The 21,782-nt window shown below is 34.0% G+C and overlaps 3 protein-coding genes across 6 annotated transcripts; all 3 read right to left on the reverse strand.

The window, feature by feature from the left end:
• Positions 1-707: 707 nt before the first annotated feature.
• Positions 708-3,585, reverse strand: LOC128670623 (lambda-crystallin-like). Of its 2 annotated transcripts, none has more exons than XM_053746418.2 (6): positions 3,270-3,585; positions 2,875-3,062; positions 2,295-2,437; positions 1,927-2,102; positions 1,381-1,545; positions 708-1,053 (listed from the first exon to the last, which is right to left on the reverse strand). In XM_053746418.2, exons 1-6 carry the CDS (start codon positions 3,311-3,313, stop codon positions 846-848), a joined length of 924 nt encoding a protein of 307 aa, XP_053602393.1. In that variant the 5' UTR covers positions 3,314-3,585; the 3' UTR covers positions 708-845. The 2 variants fall into 2 exon arrangements, with proteins under 2 accessions (XP_053602393.1, XP_053602392.1); XM_053746417.2 differs by having other exon boundaries at positions 2,295-2,485.
• Positions 3,586-3,737: 152 nt separating this feature from the next.
• Positions 3,738-12,104, reverse strand: LOC128670621 (protein yellow-like). Its single transcript, XM_053746415.1, has 8 exons — positions 11,946-12,104; positions 7,715-8,144; positions 6,829-6,950; positions 6,024-6,250; positions 5,387-5,501; positions 5,059-5,139; positions 4,746-4,856; positions 3,738-4,203 (listed from the first exon to the last, which is right to left on the reverse strand). The coding sequence occupies exons 2-8, from the start codon at positions 8,139-8,141 to the stop codon at positions 4,063-4,065; spliced, it is 1,224 nt and encodes a 407-aa protein (XP_053602390.1). The 5' UTR covers positions 8,142-8,144; positions 11,946-12,104; the 3' UTR covers positions 3,738-4,062.
• Positions 12,105-15,547: 3,443 nt separating this feature from the next.
• LOC128671000 (uncharacterized) lies at positions 15,548-21,350 on the reverse strand. Of its 3 annotated transcripts, none has more exons than XM_053747064.2 (4): positions 19,339-21,350; positions 18,138-18,281; positions 16,691-16,866; positions 15,548-16,249 (listed from the first exon to the last, which is right to left on the reverse strand). In XM_053747064.2, exons 1-4 carry the CDS (start codon positions 21,247-21,249, stop codon positions 16,018-16,020), a joined length of 2,463 nt encoding a protein of 820 aa, XP_053603039.1. In that variant the 5' UTR covers positions 21,250-21,350; the 3' UTR covers positions 15,548-16,017. The 3 variants fall into 3 exon arrangements, with proteins under 3 accessions (XP_053603039.1, XP_053603038.1, XP_053603040.1); XM_053747063.2 differs by having other exon boundaries at positions 18,090-18,281; XM_053747065.2 differs by lacking the exon at positions 18,138-18,281.
• Between the last annotated feature and the right edge of the window lie 432 nt (positions 21,351-21,782).

Below are 21,782 nucleotides of genomic sequence, written 5' to 3' on the forward strand. Positions count from 1 at the left end.
TCCATACCTTAATCACTTTACGTATGTAACCAACCTACATATAAATATATTACTTGTGACTTGCAATAAAATCTGAATCTGTATCCAAAGTGCCAAGACATTACTGCCGGCTGCTGATCAGCCCTTATCTCAGTATCTGCTGCTCTGCAAAATAGATTGCTGATTTTGACCAGCCAGAGGTGCCTGTGTAGTTTCATGACAATTGGTTGGTAATTTCACTGGTCCTTTCTATTATGTACCTACGTAACTGACCTTGAATGCATTACTCAGCCATATTCATGGTCATTGTTACTAACTTAATGATCTCTGGAAATTTTCTGAACTTTTTATTTATTTTGCCTCCTCTACTTTGCTTTTATTTTATCAGGTGAGGTGACCTTGCGCACAAATTTGCACATATTGGTCTTTCATAGGATTGGAAAATATTTGTTTGGATATCTATTTTTGTCTAGAGCTAGTTAAATTAGTTATGAGAAGGTGGTAGAATTTTTAATAAAATACAGAAATAATTTAAAATTTCTATCTATTTATCACGCGCATCTTTTTTGATCAAACAAAAAAATAGATAGGTACCTATCTAAACAATTTTTCGAAGATTTTTTAAGTTTCCCAATGTTATGAAATACCAATATGTTTACGATAATTAAATGCTGCAGATTGTTACCATTTTATGACTTACGTGGCGTGGGGGTTACATAGAGAAGAGATAAAAAAGGTTATCTATTTCTTTACATAATAGGTAGAAATACTTATTCGCTACCTACTATGAACAAAAACAATAATTGGGAATAAAAGAAACAATACGCAAGTTACAACGATATAGGTATTTGTATCTAACCATCAGATTAGTTTTTATTGTATATTTCATTCATGTCTTTCTTCAGTACACCAAGGCGAGCCAGACCTTCGTCCAGCCAATGTTGTCTTTCCGCCAAGCTGTCTAACGGAACCATTTGATTCAGCTGCTGGCATATATTGCTGGTGATGGGGCTCTGGGTCAGGCGCGGGATGCCAGTCATGGATTGGGACACGCGGTATATCGCTTCTCCGTATCTGCAAGAAGAATACTCCTTATTCATTTGCTACTAATTCGATATCCGATATTATATTCTTCTTTATTTTATTTATATTTATTATTATATCTACATTAGCAAGTGATAAAGAAATAGTAAAGGTGACAAAGAATTTAAGTAAAGTTAAGGTCTGTTTTGAGGTATATGCCTAACACATTTTTTTTACAGTTTTATTACCATACCAGCCATTACTAACTATTTACCTACATAAATAAATTACCCATAGTGTAGATTTATACCTACGAGTTTAACCAATGCTACTTCCATATATAAACATTAAACTACTTACTAAAAACATCAAACTTACCTTTCAATCGAACTTTCCATGCCCTCTGCGTTTAAGTGGTTGGACTCCAGCGTACCATAGAATGCGTACCGTAACCCCAGCCCTTCAGACATCACCTTTTCTATATCCCGCACGTCCATGATTTTGGCTTCGATCAGCCTCCATACTTCGTTCAAGATTGAGTACCTAGAAGGAGAACGATCTTTTATTGAAAGTGGTTAATAATTTACTCATTAGCATTTAAATTCCAAAATGCTTGGTGAAATAATCTGGGTGCTTATTACTAATAAATGTTTTGTATATTTTATGTATTCATTAATATTATCATTTTTACGTTATAACCTTGTTTTGAATTATCTACCATACGTTAACTTTTACCCGCGGCTTCGCCCACGTGATTTCCCATGGAGGCAGTAATTTTTCAGGGATGAGAGGTCCTTCTACATACGTCAAACTATATGTATGCAAAATTTCAAGAAGATTGGTTGAGTAGATGGAATGTGAAGAAGTAACAAACAAACAAATTTACTTTCGCATTTATAATGTTAATTAAGATTATAAACTTACTCGATACGACTGGTTATAAATCCATCTATCTCCCGAGCTAGAACCACAGGTGTCTGGCCGACCTTGGTCATTATGTCTTTAGTCGTTGCTATTGTCTCTGGTTTGGTCCAGGGAGAAGGTACGACCTCCACCAGGGGCACAAAATATGGGGGGTTGACTGGATGAGAGACTATCACCTAAAAAGATTTTATTATAACTGACATAATTTTATACAAAACCAAAGTTATATTTTTTTTTCAACTCGTAATTGTAAAGAAAATATATAAATACTACTTAGATAAATGTTAGGCAAAAAAAGTATGTTCAATAATTTGAATAGGTAGCAGCTATACCACTTATGAAATATATTTTAACATTTATAGAACGACCTGTGACTTGTGTTTGAGTCCCTCAGAAAATAGCGACGGACGGAATGTTCCGGTGGAGCTGGACATGATGGTCCCGACATCAGCGACTCCATCCAGCTCTTGGAAAACTTTCTTCTTGTGCTCTAGTTCGTCTACTTCACACTCTTGAATGAGAACGGCATCTTTGAATGCGCTGTTTATGTCTGATGAACCTTAAGAATATATTTTAGTATATAAATCAATATTTAACAAACAAAAAAAATTGTATAAAATCATAATATTTTTTAAATTGTAATTATATATATTTAATGTGATAAAAGGAAAAACCATGCAGAAGTCTCGAGGAAAGTCATGTCTTATTTATGCGCGGTTTCACTAACTTGGATGATAATAAAAAGTTTCTTTGAATACTGTTAATACGGTTAATAATTTATCATTCATAGGCAAATGATCTAAGTTGAAACTATATCTTGTAATATTTATTAAGAGTATTTTTAATTCTGTGGTAGGTACACAGTTAAATATTTACTTAGTAATTTTTTGTTGTATTTTTACTGAAAAGCCTATTTTCGATGAAAATGTATATTTATCCTCCATTTACCAGCAATACACTGTAGATTTTCCTCGGCATTTAGATTTCCTCTCAAAAGCCCATCAACTTCCAAATTCTTGAGCTTCTTGCTTATATTTTCGAGAGCTATTGTAACGTTTTTCCTCTGGGAGTCATACAACACGACTTGATAACCAACAGATGCAAAAGTCATTGCCCAAGACTGCGCTAGCAGGTCACTGAAGAAAACAGTCACTATTTATTTCATTATATTTTATTACGTTCTAATATTTATCTAACAATGCGAGCAACATATACATAAATAAGTACTTACTTACTTTAAAAAACTATGGACGAAAGGTTTATCAAATTGATCGTGCAAAAATGATGACTTAGTAGTTAATAAGTTTTAAAGGATTAGGAAAATACAAAAGGAACAAGTTTACCTGCCATAAAGAGCAATTTTCTCGCTTCTAGTCTTGGAATTCATCGTGTAGTGTTCCGTATATGAACGTTATACGTAAGTAATTGACAGACATCAAATGGTGATGGTTTGAAGATTTTATAAAGGCTACTTTATTTTGCCGATATTCCCGACTGGGTTCCTCAGTACTTAACTGATAAACAAACAAAAACAGCATTGTAGTCTTTGAAAAGATAGTCATTTAATTCATACAATGTTGACAGAGATATTATTTGCTGAATTAGTTCAGTACGTTCTTTGTTCTAGAACTGATTATCATTTAACTATCTAGTTCTGTGAACTTGACTGTTTCCAAAATAAGTCAGTATTATAACAATAAGTATAGTATTAATACTTAGTTTTGCGTTATAAATCCAATTTATTATTGTCAATTGGAGAAATCACTGACATAGGTATCTACGTTAGTATAGCTAAGGTTAAATTAAACTCGTTTTTACTTATAATTATATTTACTCTGTTAACGTGACATTACTTTCTTATATACAGCCCGTTAAACTGAAACACAGTTTTTTAATGAAGAGGCTTTACTAACTCGTCAACGCGATGCCACTTTACAAAAGCTCTTTCGATGCACGTCTTAATTACTTATTTTTAAATTAAATATAATGTTTGTACAGTTTTGTAAGTTGTCGCAAACTATCAACGATTGTGATGTTTGTGGCGCCTTCAAAAACGAGGGCAAGAAGGAACGACTTTCTACTAATGACCATAGCGAGATGAAACAAAACGCTGTTTTTTTCTGTCTATGGTCGAATCTACTGGCACACGCTATCGGCGATGGCATCAGTGGTGTTGATACTGAATATTCTGTAGTTGATATCGTCAACGTCCAGCTTGGCGTTGAGGAAGCGCGGCATTTTGTCACTGAGGATCCACAGGATGTTGTCACTGTCAACCTGCATTAAAAATGTTATATTGATTATTCATAGGACCCGGGTAAGTAGATGGGGCTTATATAACCAGCAGATTTCTTAGGTGCCGCTTCCTATTAGAAGGAGCAAAATCCATGATTGGTTTAATAATTGTTGGAGTCGTGTCTTTAAAGATGTCAAAGACCGAACAAAGTGGAGAAGAAAACCTTTAAAAGCGGACCCTGAGTTCCGTGGCTCTATGATGGAAGGACATAGAATGCGCTCAGGTAAGGCAGACCCGCTTATAATTAAATCAATCAATCGTCATTTAATTTAACGTAATTTTTGATGACCATGATTGGAACTTAAAATAATAGTCAGTTTACTTTCGCAACAAATACACCTAAAGTTGTTTTCGACTTGTTCCTGTATATAGATATAAAAGAAGTATCTAAGGTCTAGATAAGAAAATACAGTATTACAGCACACTCACGACACTTAACAAATAAATAATAAATATAAAATTAGGACTTACATGTTATTGGGAAGTCAGTTAAATATCTAGTAGGTATAAAATTAATTATTACCTTTAAGTCGTTGGTAAACTCGAAAAGTTTAGGATCTGAGATGATAAGAGCATTATTTTCTGGTGTAAATGGCTTATTTGAATTCCAGCAACCAACGCCGTCACGGTTCACCTGAAAGAAAATTAAAAAAACATTCATTTATTATAATTAAATCCCCTATATATATATATATATATATATAATAAATAAAATGACAATGGGACAATCAAAGAAATTTCGCATTTTAATTAGTTATTTATGAAAATGATAAATTATATCGTTATCGTAATAATAAAAGACTTTGCCAAAATATTTGATATCGATATCGATTTACCTGCGTGTAAAACAGAACATTAGTTTTTGTATCGTAGAAACTGGCCGATGACTGGGAATTAGGACCTTTGTCACCTAATAACTGAAATAAAAAAGATTTAATTAAATTGATGTACTGATACAATCGTATCTATATGAAAATTGCGAAACAATAAAGTATACCAAAATTCCTATTTAATGTGCCATTCGATACGCTTGTTTCATAATTCAAGATCACTATTATTTTAATAGCGCCATTTGTTGCAAAATGTTTTTGGCAGACAATTTATTATACAAAATACCTAATTATTCCAAGTAAGTGCTTATGCAAAATGTTTCGAAATACAAACCTTGAAGTCTTGGAAGGCTTGGTTTTTGTCTAACTTCGTGTAGTTTCGGAGGAGTTCGCTGGACACACAGAACTCCTTGGTACTCGATAGAGCGTGGAAGAATACTGTTCGGAAACTGAAATAAAAAAATGTTACAAATTGGACTTCTTGTTACATAGTGTTCTCTTTATACTACCAAAATACAGATGTGACCTTTCGTAGCCTTGACCCTCTATTTTCAACACCATGATTTGAGGTCATGGCCTATGATGACTATACCTATGAAGTCAGCTACTTATAAAATCAAACATAGGTGCTACATTAAGTTTTATTGGAAATCATAAATTATTTATAAGAAATCTTACGAATGTAACTAGACTTATTTTCTCATTATCTATATGTGACTAACACTGTAGCAAGTACTACGTATTACTTATTAAGATCATTTCAATAATTCAAACACCCAATCATATCTGACCTCACAGCAAAAAAAAATACCATGTAGGTACCACAGTAATTATTAACTTCCTATTTTTTTAAAGTCCTATAAACAGATTGGATACGTGTTCTATTATGTGTATAATGACATATTTTTATTAAATATGGGTCTGCTGTCCTGAAAAATAAATTATTTCTTTATGGTTGTCGAGTCACGCACCCATTATCCCTGGGCTCCGAGAGAGCCAAGCCGAAGACACCATCAGTCCAGTGGAATTTCACCCCACCGACGTTGTAGGAGCCCGAAAGAGGGTCGAAGAAGAAGTAGTGGTGAGTCACCCGCCAGGAGTCGTCCTGCTTGAGGCTGTACACCACCACACCGTAGCCGCCGAGGTCAGGGATGTATGCGAACGCATTGTCACAGGTGTTTTTGTCCACATCCACTACCTGGATTGAAAGAAGTTTAAGAAATTTTTTTAATTGTTAACTTTATTTTTATAACTACCGCACTTTTCTCTTTCTTCAGAAGGTTATGGAAATATATATTCCAGTTAACTTTCGTGTTTTATCAAGGCAGTTAGGTGTCTTTACTGAGAGTACTTAGACTGATACGATGTTCATATTTATTTTATTAAGTAAAAATAAATAATCTATATATTCCATTCAGCAGCGTCATCTCGTAACGTGTTAGTCAATCAGCGTATTATGCTTCGATAACGTTTTCATTACGGTAATTAATTAACTCTGCATTGCCATTAATTAAATTCATGTTGATTAATTAACTCTACTATTTTGAAAATTAAATATGTCCAAATTTCCCGCCATATTAATTTAGGTATGCAAAATTAATAAATAATCAAATAATACAAAACGGATACATAAAATTAGAATAACTATAAGTATAATGGATCCCTGAGAATTTTAACCTGACCTGACGTCATATAAAGTCAGGCCTACTGAAAAGTGTTCAAAATTAAAAATTCCTATATAAAAGGTATAATACATACATCATATCAATTACTTACGATGTTTGCAAAGAAGGTGTCTTCTTTCATATCTGCTAATTTGAGGTAGTATCGATGTATCAGCTGGTCCGTGTTTAAGTCGAAGATGACAATCGAAGGGCCCACAATTTGGTTCGATGCGCCTGTTAATGTCCATAATATTTTTGATTACTTTCTTTTGATATAGTAGAATTATATTTAACTGTTCATCAACTATTAGAATGAGGCTCTTGTCATCATGTATGTGGCCTATCTACAATAAAACCTGATTGCAAAATTTATATTACAAATTACTTAGGACATTATCTAAATTCTAGACTTTAAGTTTATTTGATTAGTAACGGCGTTTAATATTTATGATTGTCTTGCAAACCAGCTGCTAATACTGACACGGTCCTGCCCTTATATGTATATTGCGTGCAGGTAATTATCTTGTTAATGTATGACATTAATTGCTTCAGAGCAGATAAACTAGTTCGTGACTTGGGAGGTTGTAAAAATACGGCTGATGATGTAAGGGAACCAGAGTGGATTACATGATAGGGTTATAATGACATCAAAATATATTGAGGTGTAACTTTAGAAGCAAGTATTTTTTACCCAAAGATTCCCAACTGGACTGCTTAATTAATTTTACCATGATTATACCCATTCAAATTTATACAGGGATTTATAATGGTCATATATTTATAAATATGAAAATTTGGAATTGATACTCCCAGAGTATATACGAACAAATTTTCGATATTCTTTGAAATTGCTCATGATATGACCAACCACTGGTGTCTGGTTGGACACCACTCCAACGTGTCTGGTTGGACTCCAGTTCAATGTGTCTGGTTGGACACCAGTACAAATGGTACGAGTACCTACATACATCCATACCAAAGATCCCAAGCGAACTTACCGAAAATATCGGCCAAGCCAGTATCCATTACCCAGAGTCTGTCACACGGGTCTACATAAACTCTGAATACCGACACTATGGAGCTGTTAGTAGGCAAAGTCTTTGCGTCATTCGCGATCAGATTGTCCTTGAAAGAAGGGTAAGGCTTCAGAGGTTGGTCTTGTGGGCCATCTATATCCACATAGTTCAATGAAGAAGCAACGCCATCTTTCCATTTGGGTACAGTGACGAAAACTTTGTTCTTCCACCTGGCTAAGCCGAGTGGAAGGTTGTTGTACTGATTGAAGAGACCGTCCTGAATAGCTTTCTCGCGGTCAGCCGGGGTCTCCCAGGCATAGTCCACTTGTTTCCAGGCGAACCGCAGCTGGGGCACGGCTGCTTTGCATACTGATGCCGCTGCAAGGACCACGATCAATAAAGTCCTCATGTTCTGTAATAAAGTAAGAATATCTGTTAAATTTCTATAAGGTTCGGTGGCAAGAATATATAGAGTAATTTATTCAGTCAATAGTGTCTGTAGATTACTTTAAGTAAAAAAATATAAGAGGTAGTTTGAAGTTAACTACAGGTTTTGACAATCTTATAATATTTATTGTGAGTTGCTACAACACAATATTTTTCACAGATCTCAATTTAGATAATTGAAATATTACGCTAAAGTGTCATAATTCCGTAAAATAAACTGCACTTTTCATTATTGTAATAGTAAATTATGCATTTCACATTAAGTTAGTATTACTGTCACAATTACAATTGTTATTAACAAAATGATATTATCTTGACAGTTTATTGAAATATATATTAGTTAATTTTAAATAATGTATATCGTATCATGATATAATTTATTTATACTGTATTGAAAGGTACTAGATTGTGTTTGGGATTGGAATGTAATTGTCACCAGTCGTAGATACGTGAATCGAATTTACATTGATTGTAGGACCGAGTGGCCTGGGTGATGGACCTTGGCGAAGTGCAGCAAAAACTCGTGACTCGCACAATCTCTTCCCATGTCGACACAACAATTAAGTTGCGTGCTTCGGATATTAAACGCTTAGTTTTATGTACATAATCGGCAGTTTCCATGAGGATATAGTAAAAACGATGAGTTCTATCGTCAATTAAAAAGGAAATAGAAGAAACTTCCTATGTAAATTAAATCATGGAACATAAATCTAATGTCATCTTATCTAACTTCTATTTTGAGATCAAAACGCCACAGTTCATATTCTAATGCATAAAATAGCGGTGGCGCTTTTTATGCTTTTTATTATGGAAATTGGCCCAATGATGGACATAGGCATCTGCTTCCAATTATCTATTGGCATTCGTTAAACGAACACTAAGTGTCAATATTTTGCACAAATATCTGGAAATCTGTACAGCCTGACTATGTTGTGTCGAACAAAAGGATCCTTTCTTCGAGGTTTCGTTACACAACCACAGTTCCCAAGCATAACAAGCCGATCTTAGATAAGCGATACTCGTAGTCGCACCCCGACTGGTTACCAGTGGCGTAGCTATCGGAGGGCTAGACGCCGCCGCGAATCGTGTCGCCCGAGTTCACGAAGCCCTTGGACCAGTAAATTTCTTTTTCCATCACGCCATTCCAGTCATCATCTTATCATAATAAATCTTAAACAGTTTAGTTCAAGTGGGGCTTGAAATATTTTTTGCACCAGGGCCTATGACTGCCTAGCTACGCCCCTGCTGGTTTCCCAATAATAAGATCACAAGCCTTTGCAAAAACGTGAGGCTGCCATTACTGAGATGCTACGCTTCACAATACTGTCATTACCATGTTACACCATCGCATAATTAACTTATCTCTTTGTAGTCTCGATGTTAATTAAAACAAGAACTAAATTATATTGAAAATCTTACGAAAAAATATGATGATCAACATAAATAAGTACAACTTGCTGTATAAGCGATCAGGTCAAAGGTAAAAAATGATAATTATAGTTTCTCAATAGTTCAATTAAAGAAGAAGAAAGATTCGAGTATTTGTAGGTCGTATACTAATTAATTACTGTGGCTCCGCCAGTGGCAAACATTATCATCATGTCTCACTAATTTTAGTTACTTTAGTCGCATATAACGCTTTTTTGGAATACTAAAAGCTACCTATGAAAATTTATCGTAGCATAAATTACTATACATATAATCAGAATAAGAAACAATAAGATTTTATTAAATGAAAATATACAGGTACCCACGTAGATACCTAACTACTCTCACAAATAAGTACGAAGTGATAAAAATCTAGGTACCATTTAATAATAATGGACTTGCGCAGACAATCGTCTGCTATTATACAAGTAGTTGCGTGAAGTTCAATGCCTTTTAAATTATCAAGTTATTAAAGAGATAACATGCCTATTTTGAGGCCCTGGCTGGACCTCCACTCTTTGATTCTGTTTAAGAATTAATTTTATTTTTCTATTTAGATAGGTAGGTATATGACATAAAACATGCACGGGAATAAATAACCATGTATTTGTAGATTAACTAGGTATCTACAAGTCAAATACTACTTGAGGTAAAAAAGGTCTCTGAATTTGATCAAAGAAAAAGGATTTAAAATTATAATTAATACTAAACGTTATTACCCTGAAGAAGACCTTACTAGGACTAAGGGATTGGAAGTTAAACGTTACAATTAAATGTTTAGTCTTCCGTATGTTCCTAGTAATCAGAATCCTGCCTCAGAAATTGGTAGCGTAAATAAATTGAATTATGAACATGAAACACTATTATGCATATTTTTTTTATTTCACTTCATCGTCGTCGTTGTATGTAAGGTCTTCCCTAAAATAAAATAATCTATTTATATAATACACTAGAGGTCCGTCCCGGCTTCTCTCGGGTAAAACCCTAATAAAAAAGTAGCCGATGTTACTCCTAAAGCTTTCGACAGTCTGTGCCAAACTTCATTAAAATTGGTCCTGTAGTTTTTGCGTTTATTTTTTACAAAAAATAAAAACAATCATACAAATATTTTCTCTTTATAATATCAGTATGGATAGAAGTAAAATTAAACCCTTGGATTGGGGTTTCCTTATGGTTTGACGTAAAGGTATAAATAAACCTAGCTATAATCTTTTCAAGACATTAGTCATATAAGTTAAATCAGGTAATTGGGATTCATAAGAAAACCTATCATTTATCTCTGAAAAAAGCAAATAATAATACTTAATTGAATGTAGAGTAATCTCTATCTTTATTTAGTTACCTATAATGAAAATCTACACGACTCTACATTTAATACCAAGTACAAAATTAAGTTAAAATGTTATTCACACATTCTGGATTATTTTAATTTTAACTTCATATTATCTTCATTTGAATAGCTACTTTTTGTTTCAAATTCTATCAAATCCTAATTTAATAGCATAAATTGACACGGGATGATGCTGTACCATCCCGTGTCAATTTATGCTACTCGTAGCACTATAATTGTAAATTAAATTTATCTTTAATCTAAAATGTCGATTACAGTAATTTGTATATCTTAAAAAAATAACTTTAACTCAAAACTCTATATTCAAAATCAAAAATGTACTTATGGAATTTGAATTGGTATCATGGATACTAATAGATAAAATATGCAATTTAGTTATTAAAGCGGAAAGAAAGAAAACTAGTCAAAATTATTAGATTACATGTTCAAGAGTATTTATTACATTAGTTTAAAATTGATTTTACGTAGCTAACTGTAAACAAAACGAAAGAAAGTAAACAAGCTTGGGGTTTCCCGTCCGAAGTTATGGAGGTCAGGTATGTATAGGTGTCATTAAAATTAGCATTTTTATTTTTATAAATTCGCATTTCCGTGTACTGGAAGTACTTATTTCCGTCATACATTTACTACAATTTAGATAATCGTTATACGGCAGAATTGTGTGTATATATGTTTTATAGTTGGTAGCCATAATACTTTTACATTTAAATTAATGAGGAGCGTATTTGTTTTTTGTATTAGATTTATTATTTTTGATCAGCACGCATTTCCCGCTACTCACATTTACTCAACTTGATTAAATAGCTTTTTGTCAAAATTCATGGTAATTTCAACTGAGTCACACAATGCCCTCAACTATTTCTAGACATTTTAGCTCAAACGTTACCACGGTAGATATTTAGTAACAGTAGGAGGTGACAACTAAACTTGACGTTGTTCGATGTCGAAAGTCACATATTGCATGCACTAAATAAGAGAAGAACTTACGTGAAATGTGTAGAGTGGTCGTGACGCGACCGGTTCTGCTCGGCCACAAGCCCTGACTAACAGTTCGAGGTCTCGCCAGCTTTATAAGTATCTATACTCAACACTTCACCAAAGAACTTTACAGGCTTTTTTGGGTCCGCTGTAGTTTAATGAGAAATTAGAATTTCCATATTCTTGAAAGTCTGTAAGCATCGCTACTCTTGGCCAGGAGCAAAAAGAAACGAGTGCATCAATCGTTGTTTGTAAAGTACAATGTTTGTTTATGTTAAAAAATTATTTTATATAAATGGTTTTATATTCATTACCCTGATTAGATTAGGCTAGATCTCTTTAATACCGTCATGGAGACTTTGTTTAGTTTGACCGATTTAAATTACTTGGGAAAATAGTAAAAACATAATAAAAATCTCCTTTGGCATAACAAGGTGGCGTACAGTAGGTTTAATAAGTTTTTTTGTTCCCAAAATGCCCATTATTCGTCTACGATCTATATGGCCCATCGATCGGTGGATGAAACGATATTTTTACCTCTTAGATCCATTGATGGACCAAAGAATATCGTGTTTTTCCTTTTCGTGTTTACCACCGCTGTATCGAAAATAGTTACTAACCTGATTTGGATTTTGTTTGGTTAAGTACCTTTTTAGTAAAATCTAATATTTCCTCAATAGGTCATAGATCACAATTGTTTTGTGACCTGCAATAGTGAGTGAAATATAAAATTACTGACTTTCCGCCAATTTATTTTTTGGAGATTCTTCTTGAGAATCTAATTACTGACATAAGTAGAAAAGCACGGATAATCAAAACTGTAGGTGAATATTATACCCATACTATATTATTCTGTGAAATCAATAAAAAAAACTCTAGGTACATTTCGTCGAACAATTCTCGGAAGTTTTTCTAAAAACGACATGGGTTAGGTATGGATTAAGATGTGAAGTTTTCACTATTAGACGTGGTGATATTTAACGTAGATTTAGGAGTAAAATTCATGCTATTTGTGTGTAACCGTATAGCTTAAAGTGTAAGCTAACTGGAAAAATTTAAGATAAATAGAAAAATTGAAAACTACTTATATAAAAATGTTTAGTTGGGGACCCAAGCCCACAGAAGTAGTAAACCGTCGAGACGACAAATGAACCAATACGCTATGGAGGTCGCGGCCAAGGATATAAATCGTGTAGCTATAAACCTACTTATATGATCTAGAAATTGAGCAACCACTCTCATCAATGAGGATTATCACCACAATACCATACCACAAAATATCCGTTATTACCTTGTCAGTGTCACGTATAACCACGTTTTGAATACGATTCAGATAATTCAAGGCTCTGTCTGACCCGTGACTACTGCATCCGCTACATTCAGGTCGTTTTGGTGTCATGTCACCGAGTTTTTCACATTACAGGCTGTTCAAATAAAATAGAGCAAATAGCAGATGTCGGTAAATGTTAAATTATCCATCTGAAGTATTAATCATATTCATCTGTGTTTGAAATTAAACAACCGAACATAAAACTTTAATAAGTATGAAAATCAAAAACAAGGTAATATACATGATCTTATAGAACAAATTGATGCAGGTTGTAAGTACAAAAATTGTTAACATAAATTGTGTTTACTGGTTTCAGAAGAAGAGGGACACAAGAAAGAGATGGATGGGCTGTGTAAGAGAGGATGTGAAGGAATTAGGAGTGGAAAGAAAAGACGTATTGCGCTGACATAATGGGAAATGGAAATGATGATGATGATGAACCTATGTAATCAAAATTATGTAAATAATTAAATAATAAAATGGTTTTAGTTTGAAGGTGTTTCCCCTATATATTACGTATTTTACCCTCGACTTTTGATTCTATAGATTGGACTAACAGGGTTAAATATATTAGATTAGAACTTCATCCTGTAGGTATAAAATATATCACGCCACTGGAAATACCTACGTATTTCCAGTATTTCAAAAGTCAGAAAAACTAATCTTAAATAGCAAAACAGTAATTTAAACAGGCAAATGACATCAACACAAATGATTCTAGTGAGTTCCCCGTAGAAGTCATTAGATAATGATAAGCGGAATTTCTTAAACTATATTATTTTCAATATCAACGGCTTTAACCCCATTTGAATTTATTTTTGTAGTATGATAGCATCCACTCAAATGGCCGGTGAAACATATAGGATTAAGTTTTCTTTTATAAATATAAACTATTTTTGCTTATAACTTTGCCTTTATATAGGCTGAAATAATAATCCAATTGAAATATTGTAACAATATGTCCAACAAGTGACTTAAATATTTCTTTATACTGCCTAGCAGTAAACATGAATCATGTACCGTACGACTGTACATATAAGATATACGCAAAACAATTCATGTTGACATACACATATAAGCCTAAAACAAAACAAGCATAAAGTGATTAATCACAGTACAACTAACTGAATATTTACTGTGAAATATATTTTAAATATTTTTTTATTACTTATTGAATTCTTACAGCTCAACACTGTGGACCTCGATAAATGTGAAAAGTAGAGTTAACAGGGACGCCTCCTTCTCCACCACAGCTCACAGCTAAGCGCCACGATGTACCTGACTCAATTTCTTCACGATCCATTTGTCGTCTCTTCGCGATTCTTTAGCTTCGAAGATCTCCCCTCCCAGACGGCAAAATATAGATACGATAGTTAGTATGCATTTTGGATGTTTTTAACTTATCTCTTTTGTTTTGCTGAAATGTGGTACAAGGATTGAAAATATTCATAGGGTACTTTTTAGCCCGAATTCCCTACGGGGGCCGAGCTCCAGGGTGATTTATTACCATGAAAATGTATGGAAGGAGGCTTTTTTTTCCAGCTCTGGATATGGTTACAATTAATAAAAAAAATATATAATTACGTGGTACATATATAATTAAGGTATTCACGTGTTTAAATACAAAATATAATGTGAAAAACAATATAGAAAATACAGTAAAATAGATGGAAGAACTACAAACATGAAGAATATAAAGGTGTGGTTGTGTGTGTATGATTATTGCGCCCACCAGATGATACGTGATAAGGAATATGATGATGAATTAAAATGTAACTAAGTAGGTGGTATACATCTAAATAACTTCAATGTTTAGATGCAAAAAGTGTCTGTAGAACAATGCAATATTAATGGCGCTGCGCACGCGCCGAGCTCGCCGGTAAAAGCAGGCGCCGAAGCGCGACTGGACGTTGCTCTTTGACGCTGCACTGAACATGTCTCAGCAATTAGCTATCTTCCTGCGTTTTTATTACTTATCAATCTCCGGATATGCGGAACACAAGAAAACAACTATCAATCATTTAATTGAAAGGTATTAATCAAGTGACGAGATTTTCACATATTTTTCATTTTCTTCTTTTTCCGATCCGATACAAACATTTTTTGCTTCTGTCTTACTAGACTAATATATTTGTATGCACAAATGCAATTGCTACCTACATTGATCACTCTCACAAAAAATATATTTTATTTAATTGTTTAATTTTAAATGTGTTGCAAGTTTATTATATTATTTGTTTAAAACAGATTTTTGTATTCAGGTGAGTTATTTAAAATGCGGTTTCAATATTCTTAATGTTTAATTAATTAACTTTCTTACAACTACTATACACAAGTAAAAAATGTCATTATTTTAATGATACTAAAACTAGAATAATTAAAAGATAACAAAAAGGTGGATTGTAAATGACATTTCAGAATGTAAAATAAATGCAAATTTATTCAGTTCTTTAGACCAGCTACTGATCTTTCTACTCACTTTCGCATTTCAATATGTATAAGTTATCTATATTACTATAATCTATTCAGTGTAAACGACAAATATAATAATGCTAGAGTCATGAGAAATAGTTATAATTTAGATTTAGAGAATCGTTTCCCATAGCCTTATCTTTGAGTGGATAAAATTTATTTATTTTTACAATTGTTTCATTATTTTCATCGTTAAGGATTTGAAAAAGATCCTTGATTTAGAGATCATAAATCAACGGCACACAAGCTCAATGCATGTCAGTAGATAACCTATTCTTACTAGCAATTGCCAGTTCGCTTGCAATACACAATATAATCGCTGCTGGGCTCGCTTTCATACTCCATTTCGACGTCTCTGTATCTGTATGGCAGGTAATGAAAGCCAATTTGTGAGGAATAAGGTCTCCTTGGCCTCCTTACGTCTTCATGGGAGTCCGTTGGTCTCCTAGGGCGCCTTACATTGCGGTCTTGGTACGTCATTCTGGTCGGTCTGTGTTGCCGGTTACGTGTGCTGAAACGATTACCATAAGGCTTTGAACTTCACGCACGACGTGCTGCTAAATACCACGCAATCGACACTGAAGTATGACATAACAATGATACATTTGAATTCCAATATTTACTGAAAGTGGTTTGACTGCCATTCATTTGTAATTGATATTACTTTTAAATCGTAACAGTAGACAAATTTACACACAATGACGCATATTAATGAAGCATTGTAGATAATAAACATAATAATCATCATATCCGATATTTACTATGTTTTATAATAAGATGATAAAAGGGAGATTTTTTCCCAGTAGTTATAAATACACTACATAAAAAATATAATTACCATCGTCCCCATTTCGTTCGACACCCAACAGTTGACAGCACTACAGACAAAATAATGCCGAAACCAGAAAAAAATACAGAAACTTAAAAAAATAATTCTATTCTATTTTCGTACCTCTTAGGCTTCGTCTTGAATAAAGCGGGTTTCTTAGCGGCCTCTGGTCTCGGGAAGTAGTCGTCTTCGTCTTCGGGTGCCATCTCGAATTCGTCGCGAGGGGGCTTGGAGTGGTGGAACACGGGCCTAACGTGGGGTATGTGGACAGGGTAGGGCTTCTCTACCGGTACTGCTACCTGCAGCGAGCCATTTAACATGGAAATTTATTTGTCAAGGAAAATAATATTGAAAAAAGATAAAAGTAAACTATATTTTTATTGACACATTATTAAGATTAGGTTTCTTTTAATTAAAAGTGTCTGTAGCACGAGGTTATGATGATTAACGGTAGAGCCAAAAAATTTAAAAAATATTAGAAAAAAAAACTGAAATTTAACTACGGCTTTGGCTAGCTTGGGGAAAAAGTCACCTTCTACCGAACCTTGATTTTTGAGCAAATTTTATGTAATTTTTTTTAAAGTAAACAAAATTGTACAAATCCGTCGAAATAACTTTATCAATTACTCATTAGTACTGCAAGCAAAAATGGTTCGGTACACTTCTTTCTCTTTCCACCCAAAAGTTGACTGGAACATTTTTCATTTGCGGGGAAAACGGCTTTGTGCATATTTTGTTTTTATACTTAGATGCAAGTGACGTATATTTTCTGTAAAAATTGCAATAAAGCGGTGATCTATCTACCAATACATATTGTATTTATATATACATAGTAAATCGTCTAAATATAATTTACAATATATCTATAGCCATAAAATCTCTTTCTACTTCTATAGTACACTAAATATGTATGTGTGCATGTGCAATGCAATATAAACATATGTAAAATCAGTGCTGTTATTTATTATATACCTCAATCATATATACAAATAAAATACATTTAGAAAAAAGTAAATGTGCCAAAAATGTAAATACATATAACTGGTTAAATTCATAAATATATATAAAATAGTACTATATTTAATATTACGTGCTGATTACAAAAACCATAACAATAACATGAATTAATAGAAATGGACAAATATTCACGTAACTACGTATTTTGAAAAAATAAATTATTATCGCGAAGTTAGGCACAAGCCACACGTTGAAGAGCTTCGCTTAGTGATAAAACATAGATGCATGCTAGTTGTGATACTTTGAAAAATCGTTTTATAGAGCCTAGAAACATTGGTGCAAATATTTAATAAGTAATCTAAGAAGTAAGTCTGAGACTGCCATGCAACAACGGAACACTCATGTCGTAGATACCTATGGCCATATAATTATTTTTATCTAAGACCCTCTAGAATGTTTGATAAACATGTCTAGAACCTAATTGGAGAGCTATGATATTTATCAGCTGTGGCACGAAGCGAAGCGCCTGGCAGTGTGACGTGGGCCTTACTTTTCATCGACTAACCTCTTTTTCGACAGGCACCGGGACAGGCTTCTCTACAGGGTAAGGTACCTTTTTGATAACCGGATAAGGCACCGGTTTCTCAACGGCTACGGTGAGTTCCCGGATAACCGGCACAGCCACCGGTTTGGGAACCGGCACCTTTACCGGGTAAGGATGGGGCACCGGTACTATTACCGGGTGAGGAACTTCTATCTGGAAATTCACAAGGCTGCTGTCACCCGCCTGATTCCTCGATAGCGCCTTTTTATAACAAAGCTATAAAGAGCACTCACATAGGGTCTATTTAAACTTGTTTCTAAGCATGTTCTTTATTTTATATATGTAGGTATGTACATTATCACCTATTTCACTAAAAGTGCTATTTATTATACACATTGGATATGCCGATTTAGGAAAGGTAAGAGTTATAAGCGTAAGTGACTGGGAAAGACGGTAATGTAAGAGAAAGCCCAATTTAATGGAAATTGAAAGAAATTATGACTTTTTACAAAATTAATGGTTTTTATTGCCCAAGAATCGTGGTTTTTGCTAGTAATTGCGTATCTAATTAAGGAACAAAAAACCTAGTACTTTTAATAATTTAAACAGTGTTAACAATTAACAAGATAACTCAGTTTTAAACTCTTGATTCTTTTCTTCTAATCAATTAAATACACTACTGGCATTTTTATTATTCAGCAGCACATTATTTATATGTTTTACTTGAATACTTCTGCCTTAGTTTTTCATTAAAATTTACTCGTGATTACCTTTTTTATTCTCTTTATTTTACTCTTTGTACTGTAAAAGAAAATCTATCAACCCTAGCCCTAGACCTCCTTTGCTTTCACTTGAGACAATGATCTTTTCGCCTAATGTACCATGACGTTGGTCAATGGGCTCATTATCGTCCAACCACCTGTTTATTACCACTGTGATCCAACAATTCTTTTCATCATTATTGATTTGCTCTTTGCTCACCATTACTTTATTTAAATGCCTTTCTATGAGACGATTAAAATTACACGGCAGTAAATTCTTTATCACATAGAAATGAAGTGGTATTATGTTTCATGATTTCTCTCAAGGCACGGACGCGCATCATTTTACTGGCCAAGAATAAGCGAGAAAATCAGTGCGAGACGAACGTAGCTGCTTTTCCGATCCGCATTCCTGCATGTGTTTTTGCGTGATAATTACATAAAAAATGTGTGGACGAATTACAGTTTACAACTTTGTTGAATGTATTTACAATTACATAGACACTTACCGGGTATGGTTTTGGAATTGGTACATGAAGTGGCTTGGATTCTGAAGAATAGCCCACGAAATCTGGATATGCTTCTCTGAATTTCGCTTTCCAGTACGATTGTCTCCATTTTTCTACAAGTTTTTTATAATCGTTTTCACTTGAGATTTCATTATCGTTAGGCCTATTATATGTAGGCAAATATGAAGGGTTTGATGTGTCATGATTTCTGAGGTCAAGCAAGTCCTCTTCTGTTTTGAATTTTGTGTTGTAATTATCTCTGTACCAATCTTTGTTTGGACGGTTTTTTGTATAGCTTGGTCTCTTAGAATACGACGCCCAATCACTAGAACCACTGGAACTAGTTTCCGAACTTTTCCCATAGTGATATTTAGAAGTTTTAGGTCTTTTTGGTATATGTACAACATCATTACTAGGATCTTCTGTGTAAATTGGCTTTCTAGGGTGATTTTTATGAGAAGAATATTCAGTAGACTTATAAATATTACCCCATTGCGAGGTCGCTATCGGTTCATCACTAAATGCGTTTTTGATCTGACTTCCAAACTCTTCAGGTTTACGTTTTTCTTTGAGCGAAGAAACATCATATTCATTTTCATAAACTGGTTTCATTTCTGGCATTTTTTTGAAATTTGTATAGAAATCAGTATCTGGGATTTGGTAATTATTTAAATCTACATTATTACTACTGGCTGGAATTAATTCTTCAAAATGATTACTTGTTTGCTTTTTTGGTTCATCCGAATCGAATTTAAAACTAGTGCTGCTATAGTTAGTTGCATATTTATAACCTTTAAAAGGATTTTCCCAATGTTTCAATTCAGAGTAATTACTTAATAAGTACTTATTTTTGTAATCTTTTAAATCTGCCTTAAAAGGCGTGCCTTTAAAAATATTTTTGGGTGGTGGTGTATTAACATAATTAGCTTCTGGACCTGCATAAGAAGTTTTTTTTAAAGTTTGTTTTTCACTGTTCTCTTTTAAATCCTGAGTGTCTGAGTTCGACATTTCTTTAAATAGTGTAGTTTGTTGCATGTATTTATTGCTCTGATCATCGTAAATATTCTTTTGTCGTTTTTCATTTTGAAGATTTTTTGTGGGGTTATATGATGTATAAAGGAATTTATTTTCAATTTCAGTGGGATAATTCATCTTGGTAAAATCTACAACTTTTGGAAATTTTAACATACCATTATTATTTGCCGACTCTGCAAAGTTTTCGTTTTCTTCTGTTGAATAAGATGGTGGAGTGTGAACATTATTGAAGTTATTATGAGACTCACCAGCAGTCTGTTTCATATTCTGTATAAATGGTGAATCCGTTTGAAAATTAAAATTCATTGACACTGCACTGGGATTTCCTATGTCAAAGTTACTTATTTCTTCGGTTGAATTGGTTTGCTTCTTACTTTTCGAACCAAGTTTCGTGCCATATACCGGTGCATCATCATCATCGACATATTGCCCACTTATTGTTAGAGACCGTAGTTTATTATGTTGATTGTCATTATTGTCAAATTGGGGCATATTGAAAAAGTTCCCAGTTTGAGCCATCATACTTGGTTGTTGTCCGCTATCAGGATCACTGAGGGAGTACCCGTTTGATGGAGAGCCAAAATTATGATCGAATCCCGTATCATCCGATGCTGTTGGGAACGCAGGGGCGTATAGCCTGGTCGCCGATTCTTGATTCACTGTATTCAGGTAGTTGGCATAGTCAGGTGAACTGGGAACGAAGCCGTCATAGGAGCCGACATCGTTAAACCCAAAAGTAGAATAGGACACGACACTGGGTTGGAGAGTCGTGTCTTCCTCCTCTTTTGGCCGTTTGTTTCTCCTGTATTTCCTTCCTTCAATGGTATTTAAAACTAGGAGTGCCACAAGGGCTGCGTAAAGTATTTTGTGGTGCATGATAAGTATTATATGTCGAGAGGTGGACGTAGCCGCACTAACATCTTCTCCCGCGTGGTGTGTGGAGCGGGCCCGCGTGCTGACTGCCGGGAGCGGCCAGCGCTCGCCCACCGCCGCCCCGTCCCAAGAAAACGAAAGCGTTATGCTTCACGAGCACAATGAATTTCCCTTAATTAATGTATTCACTACAACTATACGAAATTGAACTGTTTGGCATATTTTCATACTCTTCGATAATTACAGTCCGTTTCGCAATAACATCTTCCGTCATTGATATCACTTACCTAATGCTGTTATGGAAATCATAGGTATATAGCAATAACTGTAATATGTAAATGCAATTTATTTTTAATTAGCCTGTTGTGTCCCATTGCTGGGCAAAGGCCATTTCTGCTTAAATACAAAAATAAATTGTTGCCTGATAAGTTAGGTATAACGAAAATTTTTAAAAGTATTTTTTAATAAATTCATCATCGGAACAATTACATGTGTTCATTTTATGCATAATTTCACAGTGAGTTATCACAGTTTGC

Source organism: Plodia interpunctella, chromosome 6, assembly GCF_027563975.2.
Source record: "Plodia interpunctella isolate USDA-ARS_2022_Savannah chromosome 6, ilPloInte3.2, whole genome shotgun sequence".
In the NCBI taxonomy this organism is placed as follows: domain Eukaryota; kingdom Metazoa; phylum Arthropoda; class Insecta; order Lepidoptera; family Pyralidae; genus Plodia; species Plodia interpunctella.